General features: G+C 37.6%; 1 protein-coding gene across 2 annotated transcripts in view; it reads left to right on the top strand.

Moving 5' to 3' along the window:
• The window catches only part of LOC137502853 (gastrula zinc finger protein XlCGF57.1-like), a 67,620-nt gene that overhangs the window by 833 nt on the left and 46,662 nt on the right, over positions 1 to 20,125 (top strand). For both annotated transcript variants that reach the window (XM_068229984.1, XM_068229983.1), the window contains exon 2: positions 3,309 to 3,436. In XM_068229984.1, the coding sequence (XP_068086085.1) occupies positions 3,371 to 3,436 (66 nt within the window). In that variant the 5' untranslated portion in view covers positions 3,309 to 3,370. The remainder of the gene's footprint in view (positions 1 to 3,308; positions 3,437 to 20,125) is intronic.

Here is a 20,125-nt window from a genome sequence, read left to right as displayed (position 1 = left end):
ATTTCTTTATCAGGAAATTGCAGTTTCTTACGTTCTACACTATGTCCAAAGCTTTGAACATATTGCTAATAAAGTTGTAGTCTCAGTCTTCAACATCTCCATAAGGAACTTAATATCCTACGGTACCTGATAGGAAATAAGTTTAGCTTTATTGTTCACTTCGTACTTAAACACAAAAGATCAGCGGCAGATAATTCTGTTTTTCAGCTGAATGTAGGCTGACTACATTAAATATTACCCAGCTGTCGTTCTTAGTGATAATATATGCAAATTAGCTCCAATATGGTACCGAATTGATTCTGAATAGCCTGCTCATGCGCAGTAATATACATGCTGTTCCAGCAGAGATTCTGAACTGTGAGTTCTGAATTCATGATGTTCTAACGACTTTCCCAATCATTTTGGAGCCAATGCCAGCAGTTCTCATTCAATAGCTAGGACTGCATGGTCTATACATGCAGATTTAATTCGACCAGTAAGAGGTGTGACTACAAAGAGTAATTCTCATTGCAATAGTGAGGTTTTCCATCATCCATCGTTACAAGTTCTGTAACAATTCATAGATGGCTTTGATACAGTTTACAGTTGTCATTTGCTAATTCCAACAAAACATTGATAACAATCAATTCTGGAAGCGTTCTGATTTGCATATCCTCATTAAGATAATTTTTAAGGAGGTCCTGGCCAGTTTGGAACAGTTTGGGGCCGATGACCTTGGATGTTAAGCCCCTTAAAACAACAAGCATCATCATCATGGAACAGTTTGTTGTAACAAAGTAGTTCATAGCCAGTTAAGAACTGTTTGTTGTAACAAGCATACATTTACCATACTAGCTCTTCTTGACTTCTCTAAAGCTTTTGACTCTGTTTACATAGACATACTACTTTCCAAACTATTTAAACTCCTCCAGTTCTCGACAAACAGTCTTCAGTGGATGAATTCATACCTCTGCAGTCGTCTGCAGTGTGTAAGAAATATCAATAATGAATATTCATCCTGGCATTCCACAGGGGTCTGTCCTAGGACCACTTCTATTTTCTGTGTATATCAATGATATTACATCCTTGGTAAACAGCTGCAGACACCACATGTATGTTGACGATATACAATTATACTTGAACTGTGAACCAGAAAGACAAACCGATAAAATAAAAAATTTCAATAGAGGCTTACACGAAATCTGTAACTGGACTGACATGCATGGACTTAGATTAAATAACGTAAAATCTCAAGCTGTAATAATTTCACATTCTCGGCTTTGTTCAAAAACTATAAGCAAATTCACTTTACCAAGACTCTACCTGCAAAATTCACCCATTGATTTCAGTGAATCTGTCGAAGATGTCGGCGTTATGATAGACGAACATCTTTCTTGGAAGCAGCAGGTTACCTGCATCTCCAGGAAAGTATTTGCGACACTTAACTCACTTAGAAGATTCCGCAACATATTTTCTCGAGTATTAAAAGAACGCCTCATTTGCACTCTGGTATTACCTCATTTCGACAACTGTAACGCGGTGTGCAACGACCTGACTGCTACTCTTAACGACAAACTACAACGCGCGCAAAATGCCTGTGTTCGCTATGTATGTGACCTACGTTACTTCGACCATGTTACACCTGCCTACGATGAACTCGGTTGGCTAAAACTCAAACAGCGCCGTAATCTTCATGCTTTATGCCTTCTTCGTTGAATACTCTCCTCATGCTCATCTCCCTACTTGTACAGTCAATTTCACCACCTCTCATCCAATCACAGTTTTGGAACATGGTCAAAATTTGATACACTCTTATCTATTCCACCTCACCGCACGATACGATACACAAACTCATTTGTTATTTCTTCAGCATGACAGTGGAATGCACTACCCGTCTCTGTCAGAGGAGCCTCACCTGCTAGTTTTAGGCAACTTTGTCACCGCTACCTACTAAGTAATGCTATGGAAATATTGTAGATTTAGCCTTCCTCAAACTATAGACTTTATATAATCCCACTGTTATTACCAAGGATAGTAGAAATTAGCTAATCATGTCATAATTGTGTAAATAATCATCATCACCATCATCATCATTCTCCTATTTTTATCATATTTTTATTTTTTATCATAATATTGTATTGTTTAGTAGTTACAAGATGTTTCAATTGTGTGTTTATTTCAATTTTGCACATGTAAACACTGTATTTTCTGGTTAGATGGAAGAGAGGGCCCAATGACCTTAATCTTGCCAGACAAAATAAATTTATTGTATTGTATTGTATATATTGTAACATAATCAATAATGGTTGCAACTTTTCCAATAAAGTTGCCAATGAGTACCTGGCTATCCCCTGTCATATAATTTGTTTGATCAATAAGGAATCTGGCTAAACTGCTACTGAATTCAACATGTGTGATGGGGTTTAAAGGGCTGCTAGTCCAGGTGAGAACTGTGCATTGAGAGAAGTATGCCTATAGCTGTGCAAGAAACTGGCTTGTTAAGATACAAGGGGCAGAGGGCTTACACACAATTGTCGTTATCATCCAGGATGATTTACATAATTTGTAAGTGTAAAAAAAAAAAAAAATGCTTGTCTCTCCATTTACTATCTGAATGTTTGTGGATTGAAAATGAAACTCAATGAACTATATCAGAACATTCCTAATACTTACTTAAAAATGTATAATGTAACTGAATTACCGTTGGACTCTAGTGTAAAGACAGTACAGAATGAACATAGCCCATAGAGCTAGCGGGGTGACAGGGTGGTGAAGGACTTATGGTTATGATGGGATAGGAAAGAACTAGGAGTAGTAAGGAAGTGGCTGTGGCAGTCCTGAAGACAGTTTCTCCGTGCTTTCCCATTTTCACACCAGGCAGATGCTGGGATTGTACCCTACTCAAGGCCAATGTCACTTCCTTCCCATAATGCCATAAGCCCTATCTGTGTCAGTGTGATGAAAACAAATTGCTAAGACAGAAGGTCATTTGGGGTATAGAGGACAAAATATAATGAACACACTAGAGTACATCTGCATCGTAGCGCAGGATAGGGTTATATGAGAAAGTATATCACACCAGTCACTAGACTCCCTGTGTAGTGGGTTATGTGTAAGTTGCGTAGTCACTGGCTTTTCGCAAGTGATGTGAAAACTAATCTCAATCTGTGGGTGTGGGATGTTCTTTCAGTCAAAATGCTTATCCCTGATGTTCAATTTCCAGGTAAAAATGGAGGTCCTGTGGCTATGAGCACAATATCAACAGCGACTTAAAACTACATTTTTTTACTACAAAACAGGAGTAATAGTGTTTATTGCTCATGTTTCAGAGCAAGATCTGTGGAAGTAATCTGCATTCCAGAACCATCTAAACTTTCACACACTGTTTAAAATGGACTTGGATGTGAAGATCAAAGAGGAACCAGTATGCTTTGAGGAAACATCAACTAATTCATGTGTAAGTCATTGCAGATAACTGTATAGTGATTACAATTAAACCCTTAGCAGTTGTCTGAATTTGACTGGTTACATAACTATACTTTTATCTCTTGTTCAGGAAATATATGACTGTCTTGCTGTCTATTCTTAAGGTACATATATATTTGTATCCTAATCTCAAATTTACTAAATATTTTTTGTGACTACATAAATACAGAATTTGAAATTATGCATCTTTTATTTTGCACAGAATATCAGAAAGCTGAATTCGTTCATTAGGTTTTGATGAACAGATGAGTTTCTCTTCATCTCCCTTTGGTTTGTACCTCTTGTTCGGAAAAATGGCAGTCTGAGTAGCTGAGGTTGTGGTGGGCTTAGCTTCTGGTTTCAAGTTGGCATATTAAGTCCTTTCTCTGGTGGTATTATAGGTGCTCAAATACATCAGCCTCTTGCGGGCTGGATTTCCATTATTTCAGTGTTTACAAATCCATAGCTAGTTTGCACAACATAGAATCAATAATGATAACTTGTGCGTTACGAATTCTTTTATGGTGCGTATTGACAATTATCACTATCAAAGAGTAGAGGATGATCCACATGTTCAATACCATTAGATTAATATTATTAAAGATAGCTATGCCTCTGCTCCCTCTCGGCATCCAGTCTGGTGTAGGTGTCTGTGCTGAGTGCACATAAATTACGAGGAGCATGGGGCATTCACATCACACTGAAATTAAAACAATAGAAATCACCACAACTGATGGAAAGGCCACTTATTTAGGTTGTGAATGCCCACTTCAAAGCTATATATCCAGGCTGGCCACAACGAGGCTCGCGAGCCACATGCGGCTCTTCGCACCCAGTGATTGCTAGATTTGTCTCTTTTTTTACAGATGTGGTCAGCATTTAAAAGCACTAAACATATATTTACAAGCAAGAGAAAAACTTATTCCTGACTTGGCCCAGACTGTATTTAGCTTTCATAGCAAGTTAAAGCTTTTGGGAAATGACCTTGAGACTAAAACATTTGGTCACTTCAGGTGTTTGAAGAAAATTACTGAAAGCCTTCCTGATGTTCAGGTGGAAACTGGAGATTACATGTGTAGTATCTCTGGCCTTGCTGAAGAAATCAATGGCAGATTTAATGATTTGAGATCACTTAAATCTTTATTTTCATAACAGGAAAATCATTTTGCTGTTGATGTTGTGGGCGATGGCTGTCCTGATTCATCACCAATAACAAAGGATACAGCAGCTGTAGAGTTGGAGTTACTAGAACTGCAAGATGACAAAGGACCAAAAGGACTCAAACGAAGTGTCATTTCTACCATAGAATTTTGGAAAAATGTTCCAGAAGAAAAATACCCACTAAAAAAAGTGGGCTGAGAGACTTATCTCAATCTTTGGAACTACTTATAAGTGTGAATCACTGTACTCAACGCTTAAATTCATTAAATCTAAATATTGAACTGAACTAACTGATGAACATTTAAGTGAACTTGTGCGAACTGTGCTTACCAATTATCAGCCAGATTTAAAAAACTAACAGCAGTTATGAACACTCGAAAAAGCACTTCTCAAAAGCAAAATCTTATTCCTTAATGTGTACCTGAACAATAATGTTCTGTGTAGTGTAGAAAATAAATGTTCCTTCATTTGTTATAAAATGAAAAACGTGTCTTCATTTTATAAACCATTTTTTTGAACATGCTCACAATTTTGTCTCCTAAATTTGCTCCTAAATTTGCAGCTCCCAAAATTAAGATTAGTGGCCACCCCTGCTATATGTAAACTGTTTACTGGGTGAGATGGCCATGCAATTAGCGGCGCACAGCTGTGAGCTTGCATTTGGACAAAATGGGTTTGAACCCCACTGTTGGCAGTTCTGAAGGTGGTTTTTCCATAGTTTCCCATTTTCATGCCAGGTAATGCCGTAATTAAGGCCACGGGTGTTTCGTGCCACTCCTATGCCTTTCCTATCCCATTGTCGCCATAAGACCTATCTGCGTCGGTGCAACGGAAAGCATGTTCTAAAAAAAGAATTTATGTACTGTTATTCATATATTCAACAAAGCATATTTTTTAGATTGAATGGGTCCACTATACAGACAATGAATATCAGTTCCAAGATCAATTCAATACTCAAGAATACTTGGTTATTATAAGGATATTGGCATAGTCCAACACCAGTCACAACAGTTTTAATGTGTTATTTTAGATTCAATTTCAAATGTGTATTCACACATTTCATTACTGTTTTGGATTTAGGTTTTGTTTAAGAGATAACAATTTGTAATTTTTATTGGTGGTTATATATATGCATGAATTTAAAATTTGATCATGGATGAAGATGACCTAATGTTGTGAGGTCAAAACTGGTACCAATTATGTAAGATATAATATTAGTCTAATGGTACTGAATAGGTGGACCTATCGTTACCCTTTGATAATGGTAACAATTTGACAGTGAACTTTTTTCCAGAAACCATGACCTGCTATATTTTAAATGCAATATTGCTAACATTTTTTTATCGCAATAATGTTATATTGTCAGGAGATGGAAAACATTGCTTGGGTCTTTGTTTTTAATATTTAATTTAGCAGATGGAAAGTTTACCAGTGTGTTTTACAGAGTTATTTATGACAGTGCAGTTGTTTTATTCTTGAATCCTAAATGCTGTGAATTTTGATGTGATGTTTGCTCTTGAGATAGGCAAAGAGACTATGGTAGAGTAGGATATTCCCTTGCAAAGAGGGTACATTATTTGGTGATGTGGCAAGCCATATGTTTTGTTTTCTTTGGGTTGTCACATAGTGGTGAAGTAATTGTGTTCATTCTGTGGATGGGTGATCTGAAGAAGCCTTGCTTTATAAAGAATTGCATGTGGATGTAATTAGGCACGAAATATCCAGAAAGTCTATGTGAAATACTTGGAATGAATAGTGTGAGAAGCATTCCGTGAGTTGATATATGTTTCAGTCGAGATTTTGGTGTGATATTTCTTCAGTAAAATCCTCCATGGCTTAGGCTGCAGCATGCTGGGCTCTCACCACTGGGTTCAGTGGTTTAAACTCTGTTTAATCCATGCAAGGTTTTTACTGGACAAAGTCTTCCCTCAGTTCACTGGTCTTCCCTGTTGTAAACAGTCATTCCAATGTCATTTCATTTCATCTGTCAGTCATTAATTTCCCCAGAGGAGGGCAACAGGCTATGGCAGCCAGCACAGTTCCTATCCTCACTGCTAGATGGTGGCTTCCTTCATTTCATTCCTGACTTGGTTGAATGACTGGCAACTGGCTATGGATTTTCATTGTTTCAGTAAATTCCTGCTTTTTGTCATTGGTATTGAGCTATAGGAAATGATGTACAGATAGCTGGGTGCTGTTTAGGCTTTGCGGTCTACTTTTTCATTCCCTTAAGGTCTCCTTTATCCTTTGAGCCAGTGAAGTGGTGAGGTTATTTATACGAATGGTTTTATTTCTGATTGTAAAACAAGCAGATGCATTCTGTGTCTGTTGGAGATGACGATTAAGGCTGCTTTGGGATTGTAAAACAAGCAGATGCATTCTGTGTCTGTTGGAGATGACGATTAAGGCTGCTTTGGTATCTTCTGGGATAGCAGGAGCGGTCACTTGATGGTTTGTCTTGAATCTAATATGAGGCAAATCAAAGATGGAGGAATAAGCATTGAAAAGAAAAAACAATTGTCAAACCAACTCATACAGAGGGAGAGAGAAGAACACGTGATAGGAGAGTTTATCGATCCGAGTTCTTCTGCATCCATCTCTTCTCAGTCCCCGACGAGTTCTCCTTCCCAGCTTCAGCATGCAGTTGGGCATTAACACTCATTCAAGAGCGATCTTGACAGATCTTCAGCTTAAAGCAGGTTTGTGCAGCGATTGGGATTTCCGCATCAGCTTGGCGCGCAGAAATCGGGACATGGTCAATCAGGCAGGGGGCTGAAATGCGGACCTGCAGCAGCAAGTTACCCGGGGAGTGTTGTATCGTTGGCACTCATTACCACATTACTTGTTATAGGAGGCTTGCTGCGAAACCTGGGCCCTGTTCAACCAGCTTTAGAAGATGTAGTGGACTTGAGCGTGAAGTGTATGGGGTGCAAGGGGATCTTAAGATCAGGTGCTAAGTGTGATATGTGGTTTCATTTCAAGTGTGGCAAGCCACAGTCCCTGGGCAGTGATAAGGGAAGGATTGCATCTAGCAAGGGTTTCATGACTGGGAATGTGACTAGCGATAAAGAAGAATTGATGAACTACAACAGGAATGAAATGAAGGTAATCTCATGCAGAGCTACAGAAGTAGTTATGGGAAGTGTATAGCAGAAATGTAGGCATCCATTCATCTATCGAGATTATGAAATCTGTAAATTGTGTGGTGATAGTTGATTCTATCGTGTGGCATGTGGGACAGGAAAATAGGTCAGCGAAAGTGATGTGCACGCCAGGAGTACGAGCAAAACAGTTGAACAGGAAAATAGAGGACAAATGCAGAGGGAATGAAGAAGTAGTAATTCTCCAGTTAGGAACTAATGACTTAAAAGGCAACAGACTGAACATATAGTGGGCCATTTATGATCTAGTGAACTTGACTAAACAAAAGTTTCCGAAGGCAAAAATTGTTATTTATGGTATACTAAGGAGACCGATGTATCATGGAAGAAGATCGGCTGAAATTACATTTGGATCGATGACAGGGAATTCAGCTGGGATAGACTTCATCTGAACCAGTGGGGAATGGTAAGACTTGATGCACTCTTTCTGAGGGTTACGGATGACGGCGCAGAACGGGCAGCTGTATGACGACCCACGATGCGAGCAGTTTCGATGCAACTACAATGACATCGGGAACACCAACAGGACATTGTGAGAGGCAGTGATACCAGATCAGGTTAATTTCATAGATTATTGCAGGTAAACTGCGGAAGTATTGGTAATAAAATGGGAAAATTCGAAAAATTAGTTGTTGCGAGTGACTCTGATATACTTGTGGGAACGGAAAGTTGGTAATCGGATAATATATATAATTCAGAAATATTCTGGTCAAAATTTCTAATGTTTAGATGGGATAGAGTGTTTAAAGGAGGGGGAATTTTCATTTGTGTTAGGACAGAGTGAAGCAGTACGTAGGAATGTGTTCGTGATGACTGCAAAATAAAATTTTTTTGAGCTTATCGCCTGCCAAAATCAGGTTTAAACATGATGACGTCTTTCAGAATCGATATGTGCAAATATAAGTTATGGGAAAAGAACTATTATAGCAGGTGATCTAAATGTACCGTCAGTAAACTGGGTTGGGTCAACTACTGGGCCTATCGCAGGAAGCAGTTAACTTATTAGTGTTCAATAATGGCTTTTCCCAAGACATTACAAAGAACACATTGTAAACAAGCACTCTTAAGATGTTTTTCTAGTCAGACCAGATGATATAGTTGTATCCTGTGATGTAATTCAAGGGCTTAGGTACCACAGTGCAGTGGTACTCGATTTCTGTTGGGAAACTTGTAATACGAGGTGTGTGAGAATTTCTAAGACTATTTAGTGCTATGCGAGGGGAACTCTGTATGTTTTCAAAACTCTCTGAGGTTGTGCTGTGCTAATTGTTTAAAGGAGGGCAAGGGGATGGATGACATTTGGGAGAACTTCAAAATATTTTAAATACTGGACTTAATAAATTCATTCCCGAAAGGATAATTAGGGAAAATACAGATCCGCCGTACTACACTGCAACTGTTAAGAAGTTTAAACATAAGACTAGGAGAGCGTTCAACAGAAGAAATAATAACGATGCGTGCAAAGCAGAGTATAGATGTTTGGTGAAGCTTTTGCTTACAGAAAATGAAATGGCTTCAGAGAAATATCTGGACAATATCCAGAAAGAAAATCAGAATTCCTGGAACCCTTTTTTAAAAACATATACGAAGATTGAAGGGAGAGAACAAGTCAGTTCCTGCTCTTTCTATAGGAGGCTATTTACTGGCAACAACAGATATAGATAAAACGGAAGTATTAAATAAGCATTACGCAAAGGTTTTTAACCCGGTGGCCCAGTTATTCAGGTACATTTTTCTGAAAAGTAATTATGATTTCCAAATTAAAAGCTTCATTATTGCGTCAAGGTCTTTCTAAACTCAGAAGAAGTAAATCTTGTGGGCCAGATTCTATTTCTGGAGAGACACTTAAACTCAGGGCTGTACCGATCCTACCCTATATATATATCACTGAACAATATGAAGGTTCCAGAAGATCGGAAATCGGCCATTGTTGTTCCTGTTCTCAAAGGCGGTGACCAGAGCGACTTGAATAACCGCAGACCGGTAAGTTTTATGTCAATCTATGCAAACAAATGGAGCAATTAATAGTAGATGATTTGAGGTTAAAATGGGACTCATCTGGAATGATATTTAAGGGGCAGTATGGTTGTAGAGAAGGCTTCTTCTGCTGCGAAAGTGAGCTCTCTTCCCTATGCCAAGATATATCGGATATGCTCGACCGTAGGTCAAGGATTGATGCAATAGTAATTGATTTTGCTAAGGCTTTCGATCTTGTGTCACATGACATCCTCCTTAACAAGGCATTGTCACCAGAGTTATGAAATGCACATGAGATCTCCTCAATGGAAGACTGAGAGGGTACCTGTGGGAGAAACCCTATCTTCTCCAATAAGTGTTTGGTCTGGTGTGGCTCAGGTTAGCATTATTGGGCCAATTCTTTTCACTTTTCATGAATGATATGCCTAGTTCAATAAAATTAGAAGTGTGCCTCTGTGCTGATGAATGCATCATATATTGGGAGATACAGACATAGAAGGATGAACTGTTGATTCAGCAGGATTTAGATACAATTGAAGAAAGGGCACGTTAAAATCAAATGAAAATCCACAGCGGAAAAAGCAAGAAATTGTGTTTCAGTAAAAAAAAATGACGGGAAAGGGGGATTATGAAATTGGATGAGAGAGTGTTGTTGAAGTGGATAGTTGTAAGTATTTAGGTGTTACTATTAAGTTGGTCTGAGCAAGTGGACAATGTAGTTAAGAAATCCTGGATATCATTACATTTTATTATGCGGAATCTCATGGAAGCTAATTCTGCTGCGAAAGTGAGCTCTCTTCCCTATGCCAAGATATATCGGATATGCTCGACCGTAGGTCATTAATACAATAAAATGACTGTCAGCTTATATGTGTAAATATTATTTTAGTTTTAAGATGTATATTTTCTATATTACTATTACGGTATTACTACAAGAGACACGATCAATGTATGTTATTATCTTTGTCCTAGGCTGATAATGACATACAGTTTTGTCAAAACAGGTACCAAAAGTTTATAAAAGCGATGATTTAAGAGAAAAGTAGAAATTTTCACGTAATATATTGCCCCCATTTTTCCCGAGCTAAGCCCAGCCATCGAGCGAGAGATCCCAAGGTGGACCGTTCGATCGTTGGCTATCACTTTCTAGAGGCATTTAAGGGTAGTTAGGGATTGATGACCAAGCAGGATAAAAAGAAATGTTAAAACAACACTCTGACATTTATTCACATAAGCAAACAAACAAATGAAATACTCTTGCTGATGTGTTTACAAAAATAGAACTTTCATAATATTGCATTTCTTCCTCGATTTAGAGTGACACGTGTTCTTAATCTCCAGCCTTACTGTGCTGTAATGAAACCAAAGAAAAATTAGGCCTCTTGCCTTTTCAAATCAAAATATTTGACTGAAAGGATTAAATAAATTAACATAGAACTTAAAAAATAATTGATTAACAGCTGTCTTGCTAACGAGGGTTTTACAATAAATGTGTTCAAAGCTTTACCAATTCAAAGTAGTCTCAACACGTGGTTTTAAGAGGTATCTAACTGAATTTGTCATTTACAGTATTTAATAATAGTCATTGACACCAACATGAACCTCAATGGAAAATGAAAATTGATTTCAAAATTCTCAAAATTAATTAATTATTATTCTGGTTATTATTATTATTATTAATTTCTCATCATTTAATTAGCCCATGTTTCATTGTCACACGATCGTGTTCTTATTAATTTTCCACTGCATTATTTACCTAATGATCGTCATTAGCATTTCAGAATAATTATTTTGAATTAATTATTAATGACTTATTTTCACCATAACTCCAATTAATCATGCGGCTAACAAATTTCTACCTCTGATCTTTGTATTTCATTTCTATTCAAATCAATCTTAAAATATTTCAAATTTTAGAAATTTACATTACCAACGTGTGAGCTAGTTAAATAAATTTTATTTACAAATCGAGTGCCTTCATAAAGTAACGAGGTGATCTTTCCTTTTAAATCTCGCTAATTAAGAAAATAAATTCTTCCTAGTCTTCCTCGACTTAACTTAATCAAACTTTCCCTTAAGGGCACGAAAATTATTTCTTAAGGCAACACACAACGATGAGTGTAATCTGCGTCACAGCGAGTGCGTGACCAGATCAAAATTAAATGAAACCAACATGACACAAGAAAAATATACATATTTACATACACACACACATTCACACTAGGGAAACACGTTTTTATGTACATTATTTACATCGAATCCTGTTTTGGCAAGTTTATTTATGAATTTTAGAGTTGGTGGTCGGGACGCGTAATGTCTAGCAGAAATAATCCGTGTACTGAAATTATCCTTCATTTATAGTGGCTAGTGATCGAAGTCATGGGTATCACTTGGTAGAAACACATTTCACATATCAATGTAAGTTCATGTAATTCATGAAATTATAATGGAAGATTCTAGTAAAATCCATAAGCACTACCATCATTTGGGCTACAGGTTGAAATTACCACAAGCGTGAGCCTTACTTGTATTACTTTTATTTCCTACCTGCGAAATACACTCACAACACGTGCTCCAATAATTATACTCTATCTTGCGCTCCCAATACACAAGAATAAGTCAAATTACATCATTAATTCATCAACTGCATAATTATACAACAAGTATCCCTCAGGATTGGTCATATTCCAGACCCTTCATGAACAGAGCACATTCAATCTCACATGTAAGGACTCTACAGTAGTTTTATGGCTCACGAGCGTTTACTTCTGTTTTACCCGATCTTTAGTTAATATTATTATTATTTAAGTGATTATTACATCTACTGATCCTCATGGAATATCGTAAAATTAGATGACTTCATCATAAATGCAACAAGTGATCTTGAAAGACACTAGGTTCGACCCTGTTCACTCAAAATGTACACGTAAATTTCCATCCAGTAACTTTCAACATTACAAGGAAAGTAGATTTATCGTGTGGTCAGTGATTATTAAATATAAAGCTCCTTAAGCATGGGAAGTCATTCAAAGACAACCTACATGTCTACTCTAATAGATTCCAAAATTTCATTCACACGTACCTAGTCTACCACGACACCTTAAGAAGTGGAAAAATGAAATATTTCTAACTACAACAAACTAATAGATCTACGACTTAAGAAGAAAGACCTCTAGTTGTACAAAAGGTAAGACAGATAAATTAAATTAAAAAGGTACTCAAGTTTTGATGGGGTTCGATTCTCGTCGACAGTCAGTTATTCCAGCATACTCCTCCGGTCAGTCTCCTTCCAATTACCAGATACGCCTCACATTTTACAGCTCCATGGAGGCTCTGCAACAGGTGTCCCTCGATGAAATGATGTTGTCGGTGGTTACGGAATTATCCATCTTGAGATGTTCAATTCTACGACGACTTCCGTAGAGTGCCGGTCACAAGCTGTAACTGAGATGACAAAATTAAGTACTTTGCACAAGCACACGCCGAATATAAATAGCTCGTCTACACTGTCACACTTAACTTGGCTCCTAGGCGTCTTTATTCCATAGAATTCACTAATGGTTTCTCTAAATTCTAGCAGAACGGCGTCGACTTGAACAGAAATTACTTCTCCATGTGGTCTGAGAATGTGGTGCAGCACAACACGACGAAGGATATTCAGAGTAACAGCTTCAAGAACATTAAGAGCATTAAGAGAGCGATTTACTCGAAACAAGGCCTTTTATCTAATTAGCCAGGGAGGTGTGATCTTCAGCGAGAACGGTAATTGGCTGATGGTCTCGTTTTATTGGCTCTGACTATTCCAGAAACAAGCTGGGTTGCGCGCGTGCGAAGGCAGTCACGTGGTTTGCTCTGACCTTGGCACAGTCTTGCCGGTGTGTCACCCCTCTGAACGACGAAAAAAACTCGTTCTCAGCTCGCCACAACTCCCCAAATGATATACTGCAGTTACAAGCAGACAATAAAATCTTCACTTCCCACTTGTTAAAATATTCGTAATATCGCCAATTTTAACGGGGACAATATAGTATTGAAAATGGTTGATCTTATTATTTTCTTTGTTTATTGTGAATGTCTTACAGTCTTAATTCCTAGAGCACATAGCCTGTCAGAATTATCCTTTCTACCTAAAAGGAACTTCCCGTTTATTGTAAATTTATTGTAAATGTTAATTTATTGACATTTTTCAAAATAAGTCCTACAATATTATTTAGTGTTTCATGAATAAAATGGTATATAATTTATCTCTTTGTGAGTGCTAGGAGTATTTTAATTTTATAACATTGCTTGCATATCCCTCAGGCTGGTTGGTTTTGGACATGCATCTCTTTATTTATGAATACCTCTGAACTACTGCACATAGAAGGCTGTGGTTTTCGCCTGTTGATAGAGAATACTCAGCGCTCAATTTTCGTTACTCCTTTGTTTGAAATGTCTGCCACTATACTTGTTTTTGTGTAAAGAATATTGAATTTCATGTGAATTAGTTTGTCTGGAAGTGCTTCCGTGTAGCTTGATTGCACTTATTTTGGTAAACAAAGTATAAATATGCCTAGCAGTGCTAGTCTATTTAGGAAACGTAAGTTTTGTGGCAACCAGCATACGAAAAACACAAGACCATGTGGTTTATGTGAAGTAGAATCTGCCAACAGTGAAGAAACAGATTGTCAAAATGTGTCACCAAACAAGAAGACAGACACGCTCCCTACCAGTGCAGGTGAATCTAAATTAGGCAAACATTTTCAAGAACTGGGATCCGGAAGCCTGAAGTTTCAGGAGAGTATTTTGAGCACAATAATTCTATACCTGAAGCAGTTATGGAAGTTATCAAGCCAATCTACAGATACCTAGCTCATCCACACCTTCACACTCAGAATCCCAACAAGTCTTTCAGTAATATTATCTGGACTCGTGTGCCCAAAAATGTGTTCATTTGTGGGGTTAAGAACTTTGAAATGGGGAGTCAGTGACGCTGTATTAATATTTCAAGGTGGGAACATGGGAAGAGTAAGAGTGTTATTGCATCTCACCATCAACCCTGGACGTCATACTATGAAGACAAGTTAAGAATTGCCAAGGCACAGCATGCAGCAGAGTTCGACATCAAAGCAGCAAGGTCATCCAAAGGAAATGGTTCTGAGAAAAGGAAGAGGATACTGACTATGCTGCAGGGTGCTTTTGAGCCTTAATTTAAAAATCTGAGTGAGTTCTTATAATTTCAGGTTTCAAACCTGATTTTCTAAAATGACTTCTTTTACAATTAATGTTCACGTATCTGAAAAAATACTTGTTATACATACATGAAACTTTGTGAGATTCTTTATTATATCTTACTGTCCTTATTGAAGTAGAATCATAGCACATGTTTCCATGGACATGAAGTAAGGGGTGTCCATCTATAAAATATTTGTTAAAAAATGTCATCTTAAATAAATTAATATTTTCCACTATTTTGGTTTCTATATTTTAATTCTGCTTCAGTCCACATAAATAATATAGAAATGTCAGCTGTAAAATATTCAGTCATATAATCATTGGTTCCAAAAATATAGGAGAATTTTCTTGGCTTATTCAACATTGGCATGATAGGCCTTTCAAACTCCCCTTAACCAGTTTTTATATTCACAGGAATCAGTAGACATGCTGTCATAAAATCAAGGAATACATACTCATAGTATGTAAAGTCATTGATAGTAATTCCAAGGAGATGCAAAATCAAATATATAAAAAATGTTCTTCATATCCTCGCCAGTTTCAAAGGAGCAGCACAAATAGAATTGAAACACTATGGGTATCTATCTATCTATTTGTTAATTGCAGTCACTCACCTAAAAGAATCTGCAAAAATAAGAAGTTAAACATTGAAGGAAATCGCAAACTTAATTTATTAGGGAGTTTCACTTGTGGACCACTCCTCATAACCACTACTCCCTTTGAGAGTCTAATGAGTCAGACTGTTCATGAGAGTGAAAAATACTGGGGCAGTCGTCAGCATTCTCCTTCACAGTTTCAGAAGTCACTGATGTAGACTAGTTACCTCACCTGACAATGTTTTTAACCTCACAACTATTCCAACTCTTTCCCATTATACACTTCTGGCACTAATGCTAATGGCCAGTCGATCCAATTCTTTGCTTCAGTCTAATCAGCACCACACCCACTTCTACATTGTTTGTAGACATCTTATTCAGCCTCTGGATCAACTGACTTAGGTATTCTTCTCAAAATCTTGTTGCAACTTTAGTAGAAATCAATGTCTCTTTGATAAGTTCACAGAATCCAGTTGATCTAAATCTAGTATTCCCATGCAGACATTGTCATGAAAATAATTTCAAGGTAAAAGTTGGTTGAGATCTCCAGGCTTCTCAGGCAAGTAGTTAAGAGGAAGAGAATTAATCACGTCTTCACACTCACACAGTAGGGTCATTATCTCTTCGTAACACAGTGAAGCTTTCCCGAGGATACATCTGAATATTCTCTTTACTACCTGAATCAGATGTTGCCACCAACCACTGTACCAGCATGCTGTCGAAGGGTTAATCCCCTACTGTTTTCACTGCATTGTGGACTCTCTTTCTGTGTGGTTTTAGTCAACAGTTCGAAACAAATTATCTGTACCCGTGAAATTTATTCTATTGTCATTGTAAACAAATTTTAGTCTTTCTCATCGAGGGATGAACTGTCAAAAACTCTGTAAAAATCAATTTCTTATGAAACTGCTGACCAGTCCCAAGTGCAACTGTAAAGAGCATAATCCATCCCTTCCTTCATATTTTCAGCATCAAGAGTCTGGCAAGTTCACCTCAAATACCACAACATTTTAAAATCTGTTTTCTGATAGAGTTTGAGGATGAGAATCCACCTTCTTAGCTTCACGCCATTTACATTTTGCACATCTTGACAGCATGGCTTGGCTGCTCCTTCCCCCTCATATAACCAGCAATCTTTCTCGCAAGCGCAACTGTAACATGCGAATGCCAATGTGTAACACTCTCACACGTTCCTCATGAATTAGAAGTTGCACCAGACAATGCTTACTCAGAAGTACTGTTGGGCATCTGAAGTCCTCACTACCTTTTCTTTCAATGGTGTTTGATTTTACTCACTAATATCCTTCACAGTCTTTTTAAGTGACTTCCAGCTGGAAATCCCATCTCCCCCTGAAACTTCAACTAATCAAATGAGTATCATTTCTGATGCCTTCATTTCATCCATCACTGCCTCTCCCACGACTGCTTCTCTCGCATTCCTTCTTTAGTTATTAGTAAACTGCAAAATCCGGGTGACCACTCTGGCAAACTTGATATAGAAGAAAAACATTTCAGATACCAATGAGGCTCCCCAGAGAGAACAACATAAGTCACAGTTTCCCTATCTCTTTCATGATCGACTTCCGCTTCTTCACCGCAAGGCCACTTTTCTTCTCCCAGCTTCACCGGGGCAGGACCTTCCCACCACTTGGATTCCTTTAAACCTCATCCACGTTGCAACCTCGTGAAGGCAGATCAGCTGATAAAGTTTTCCTCTTAAATGCTGCCACCCTGCTCTGTGGGAGAAAGTCAATATTTCCTTCACTCTATATTGTACAAAGACACCCTTCTTTTATCCATATCAATGTGATGTCCAAAAATAGCATTGCACATCAATTGGCCTAGACTCTCTTTTACAGTGGTTAACTTTTAAACACCAATAGAGCAGGAATGTAATTCTAGTCATTGTATTATTGTTCTCTTAAATGTTGCTATCCACCCATTTACGAATATTAGCTGCAGACTGATTTCTTTGTGATGCTTGCTTCTGAACAATAAAACTGCAGCGTAACTGAATATATTGACATGACAGAATGTATAAAGTTAACAAGACTTCATCACACTCAGCCAATTAAAATCGTCTTGGTATAGCAATACAAGTTAATTGAGGTAATTATTTATTCCGCTTTATGAAGATGTCAAAAAACCTTGAAGCTCGTATGAGTATGATTTTCCAACCACAGAAATCAATCAACCCTCTTTACTGACACTTTTAGGAATGCCTTTCTTATGTCTCCCTAAACCTGAATAGAACAGAGGGAATATGTTCAGTTAAGTTCAGACCTTTGTTCATACAGTCATTCAGTGACAACTCCCTCTTCCTTTTGCTGGATGCATCGAATATTAGTGTATTTTGCATTGTTGCACTGTCATTAAGTACACCCTGATGGGGTAGAATGTAGCCTTTACCTCTAGTCCCTTCATAATGTCTGACTTCACCAATACCATCTTTGGCCCATTCTTGCAGTACAGCATCATACTCTTCAAATTTATTCTCACAAATGTTTTTCTTAGTTATAGAACATAGTTTTTACTGCAGTATCCCTGTGTAATCACTATTATTTCTCAACTCTTGTGTAAGAGGACAATGATGTTGGTGAAATTGCTTTTAAGGAAAGGGAAAAGATGATAAATAAAGAACATTGTCATAAAGCAGCAGGAATAGATGTTATTAGACCTGAAATTGTTAAGCATAGTGAGAAGGACGGGTTAAAATGGCTTCGTCAAATAAGATTTTCATGGAGTGTTAGTAAGGTACCTTCAGATTTGATGAAGGCTGTAATTGCACCTACCTTAAGCAAGCAAGAGGAGGGGTTGCAAAAATGACTGAGGTATCTCAATGATCAGTATATCAGACTAGATGTTCACTGGCATCTTGGAAGGGAGGGTGAGATCAGCAGTTCAGAGGAAGTAGGATGTAAAGCAGACCACATAGGGGCTGTCAGGATCAGATTTTCAGTGCGTGCCAGAATTTTGAAAAATCTTTTTTGTTTGCATGGATCATCTGCTAAAGGGTAAAAAGTGGCAGAGAGGGATTCAGTAAGGTGAAAATTTAGTAAGCAATCCAGCATATGCTGACCATTTTATCGTAATGGCAGATTTTTTCAAAAGCCTGCAATCTACTATCTTGGAACTTGAAAATAAGTGCAATGAGTATGGTGTGAAAATTAGCCTTCCTAAGACTAAATTGATGTCAGTAGGTAAGAAATCCAAGGGAATAGAATGTCAGATTGGGGAACAGGTAGATATTTTCAGATATTTAGGATGTGTGTACTCTCAGGCGGTAGTCAGCTCCTGGGTGAAACTATCTTTACATTGGTATGTTTACAGAGCAACTTTGCTTTACGGGAGTGAAAGCTGAGTGGACTCAGGATGTCATGTTCACAAGTTAGAAATAACAGACATGAAAGTAGCAAGAATGCCTGCTGGTAAAATAGGTTGGAACAATTGCAGGAAAGTACACAATATAATGGGATAAAGGCTAAGTTATGATTGAACTCAATAGATGGAGCAGTATGCATGAACTGCATCAGTGGTGGGGTCATTTGAAGTGAATGGAGCATATAGGTTACCTAGGAGAATGATGGAGTCAAGGAAGCTAAGAAGAATACAGGTACCCCAAGGTGATTATAATTAGACTCAGTTACTAATGATTTAAAGATAGGAGATAGAGAACTCATTAGAAATAAGTGATTGTTATGGTGATTTGTAAATCCACAGAGGCTTGCAGACTGAACACCGAAAGGAATAACAGTCTACAATGAAGATATATGTATTATTCTTTGAACAGGTCATTACTTAATGTGTGCTTCGATAACAATTGTTTTAGCTCAGTGTCCGTGTTTGCCGCCCTTGACAGCATGGCTTGAAGTTATCCAGAAGAGTCCTCTATTTTTTATGCAGCACAAAATAATAAATAAATACATAAAATCGTCCATTTATTGCCTTTATTGCATGATGTACAAAAATGCTATCTGATTTAAGTGTTGGTTCACTTTTAGATCACCTCTGTGATTGTGATTTTTGATCAGTCAGCCCTATTAATGAAGGGTCTTGCTATTAGAATAAATATGAAGCAAAATTTTCAAGCAATGTTCCTTCTCGTCTTAATTTAGCCATTCATAATAATAACTGTGGCCTGTTGCATGTTGTTTGTCTGACGCCTGTAGGAAGATGGGAACGTCTAAGCAATGAGGTAAAGAACAATCTTCCATACTGTGCACCTCAGCCATGATGATATGAAAAGGATATATTTCATGTAGACTCATTACACTGCACCAATCTACATGTATCAGTGCTTGTTCACTATGAAATAGTTATACACTTATAAGACGGTATTAGATTCTCATATTCTATACAAGATAAGAATTGCATTAGTGCAGTGTCCATGTTTATCCTATTGGCAGCATGGCCTGAAGTTCTCAGTGAAGTTACCAGGAAGTTTGTATTAGACAGGAGGGTGTCATAAAATATTGTAAGTGTATAATTCACTACTGTATCAAATAGACTTCATTATGATTAGGCAGAGATTCAGAAACCAGGTGTTGGATTGCAAAACTTTCCCAGGAGCAG

The sequence above is a fragment of the Anabrus simplex genome, chromosome 13, assembly GCF_040414725.1.
Source record: "Anabrus simplex isolate iqAnaSimp1 chromosome 13, ASM4041472v1, whole genome shotgun sequence".
Taxonomy (NCBI): domain Eukaryota; kingdom Metazoa; phylum Arthropoda; class Insecta; order Orthoptera; family Tettigoniidae; genus Anabrus; species Anabrus simplex.
Note: the sequence above shows the minus strand (reverse complement) of the source record. Positions and strands in the feature narration are given on the sequence as shown.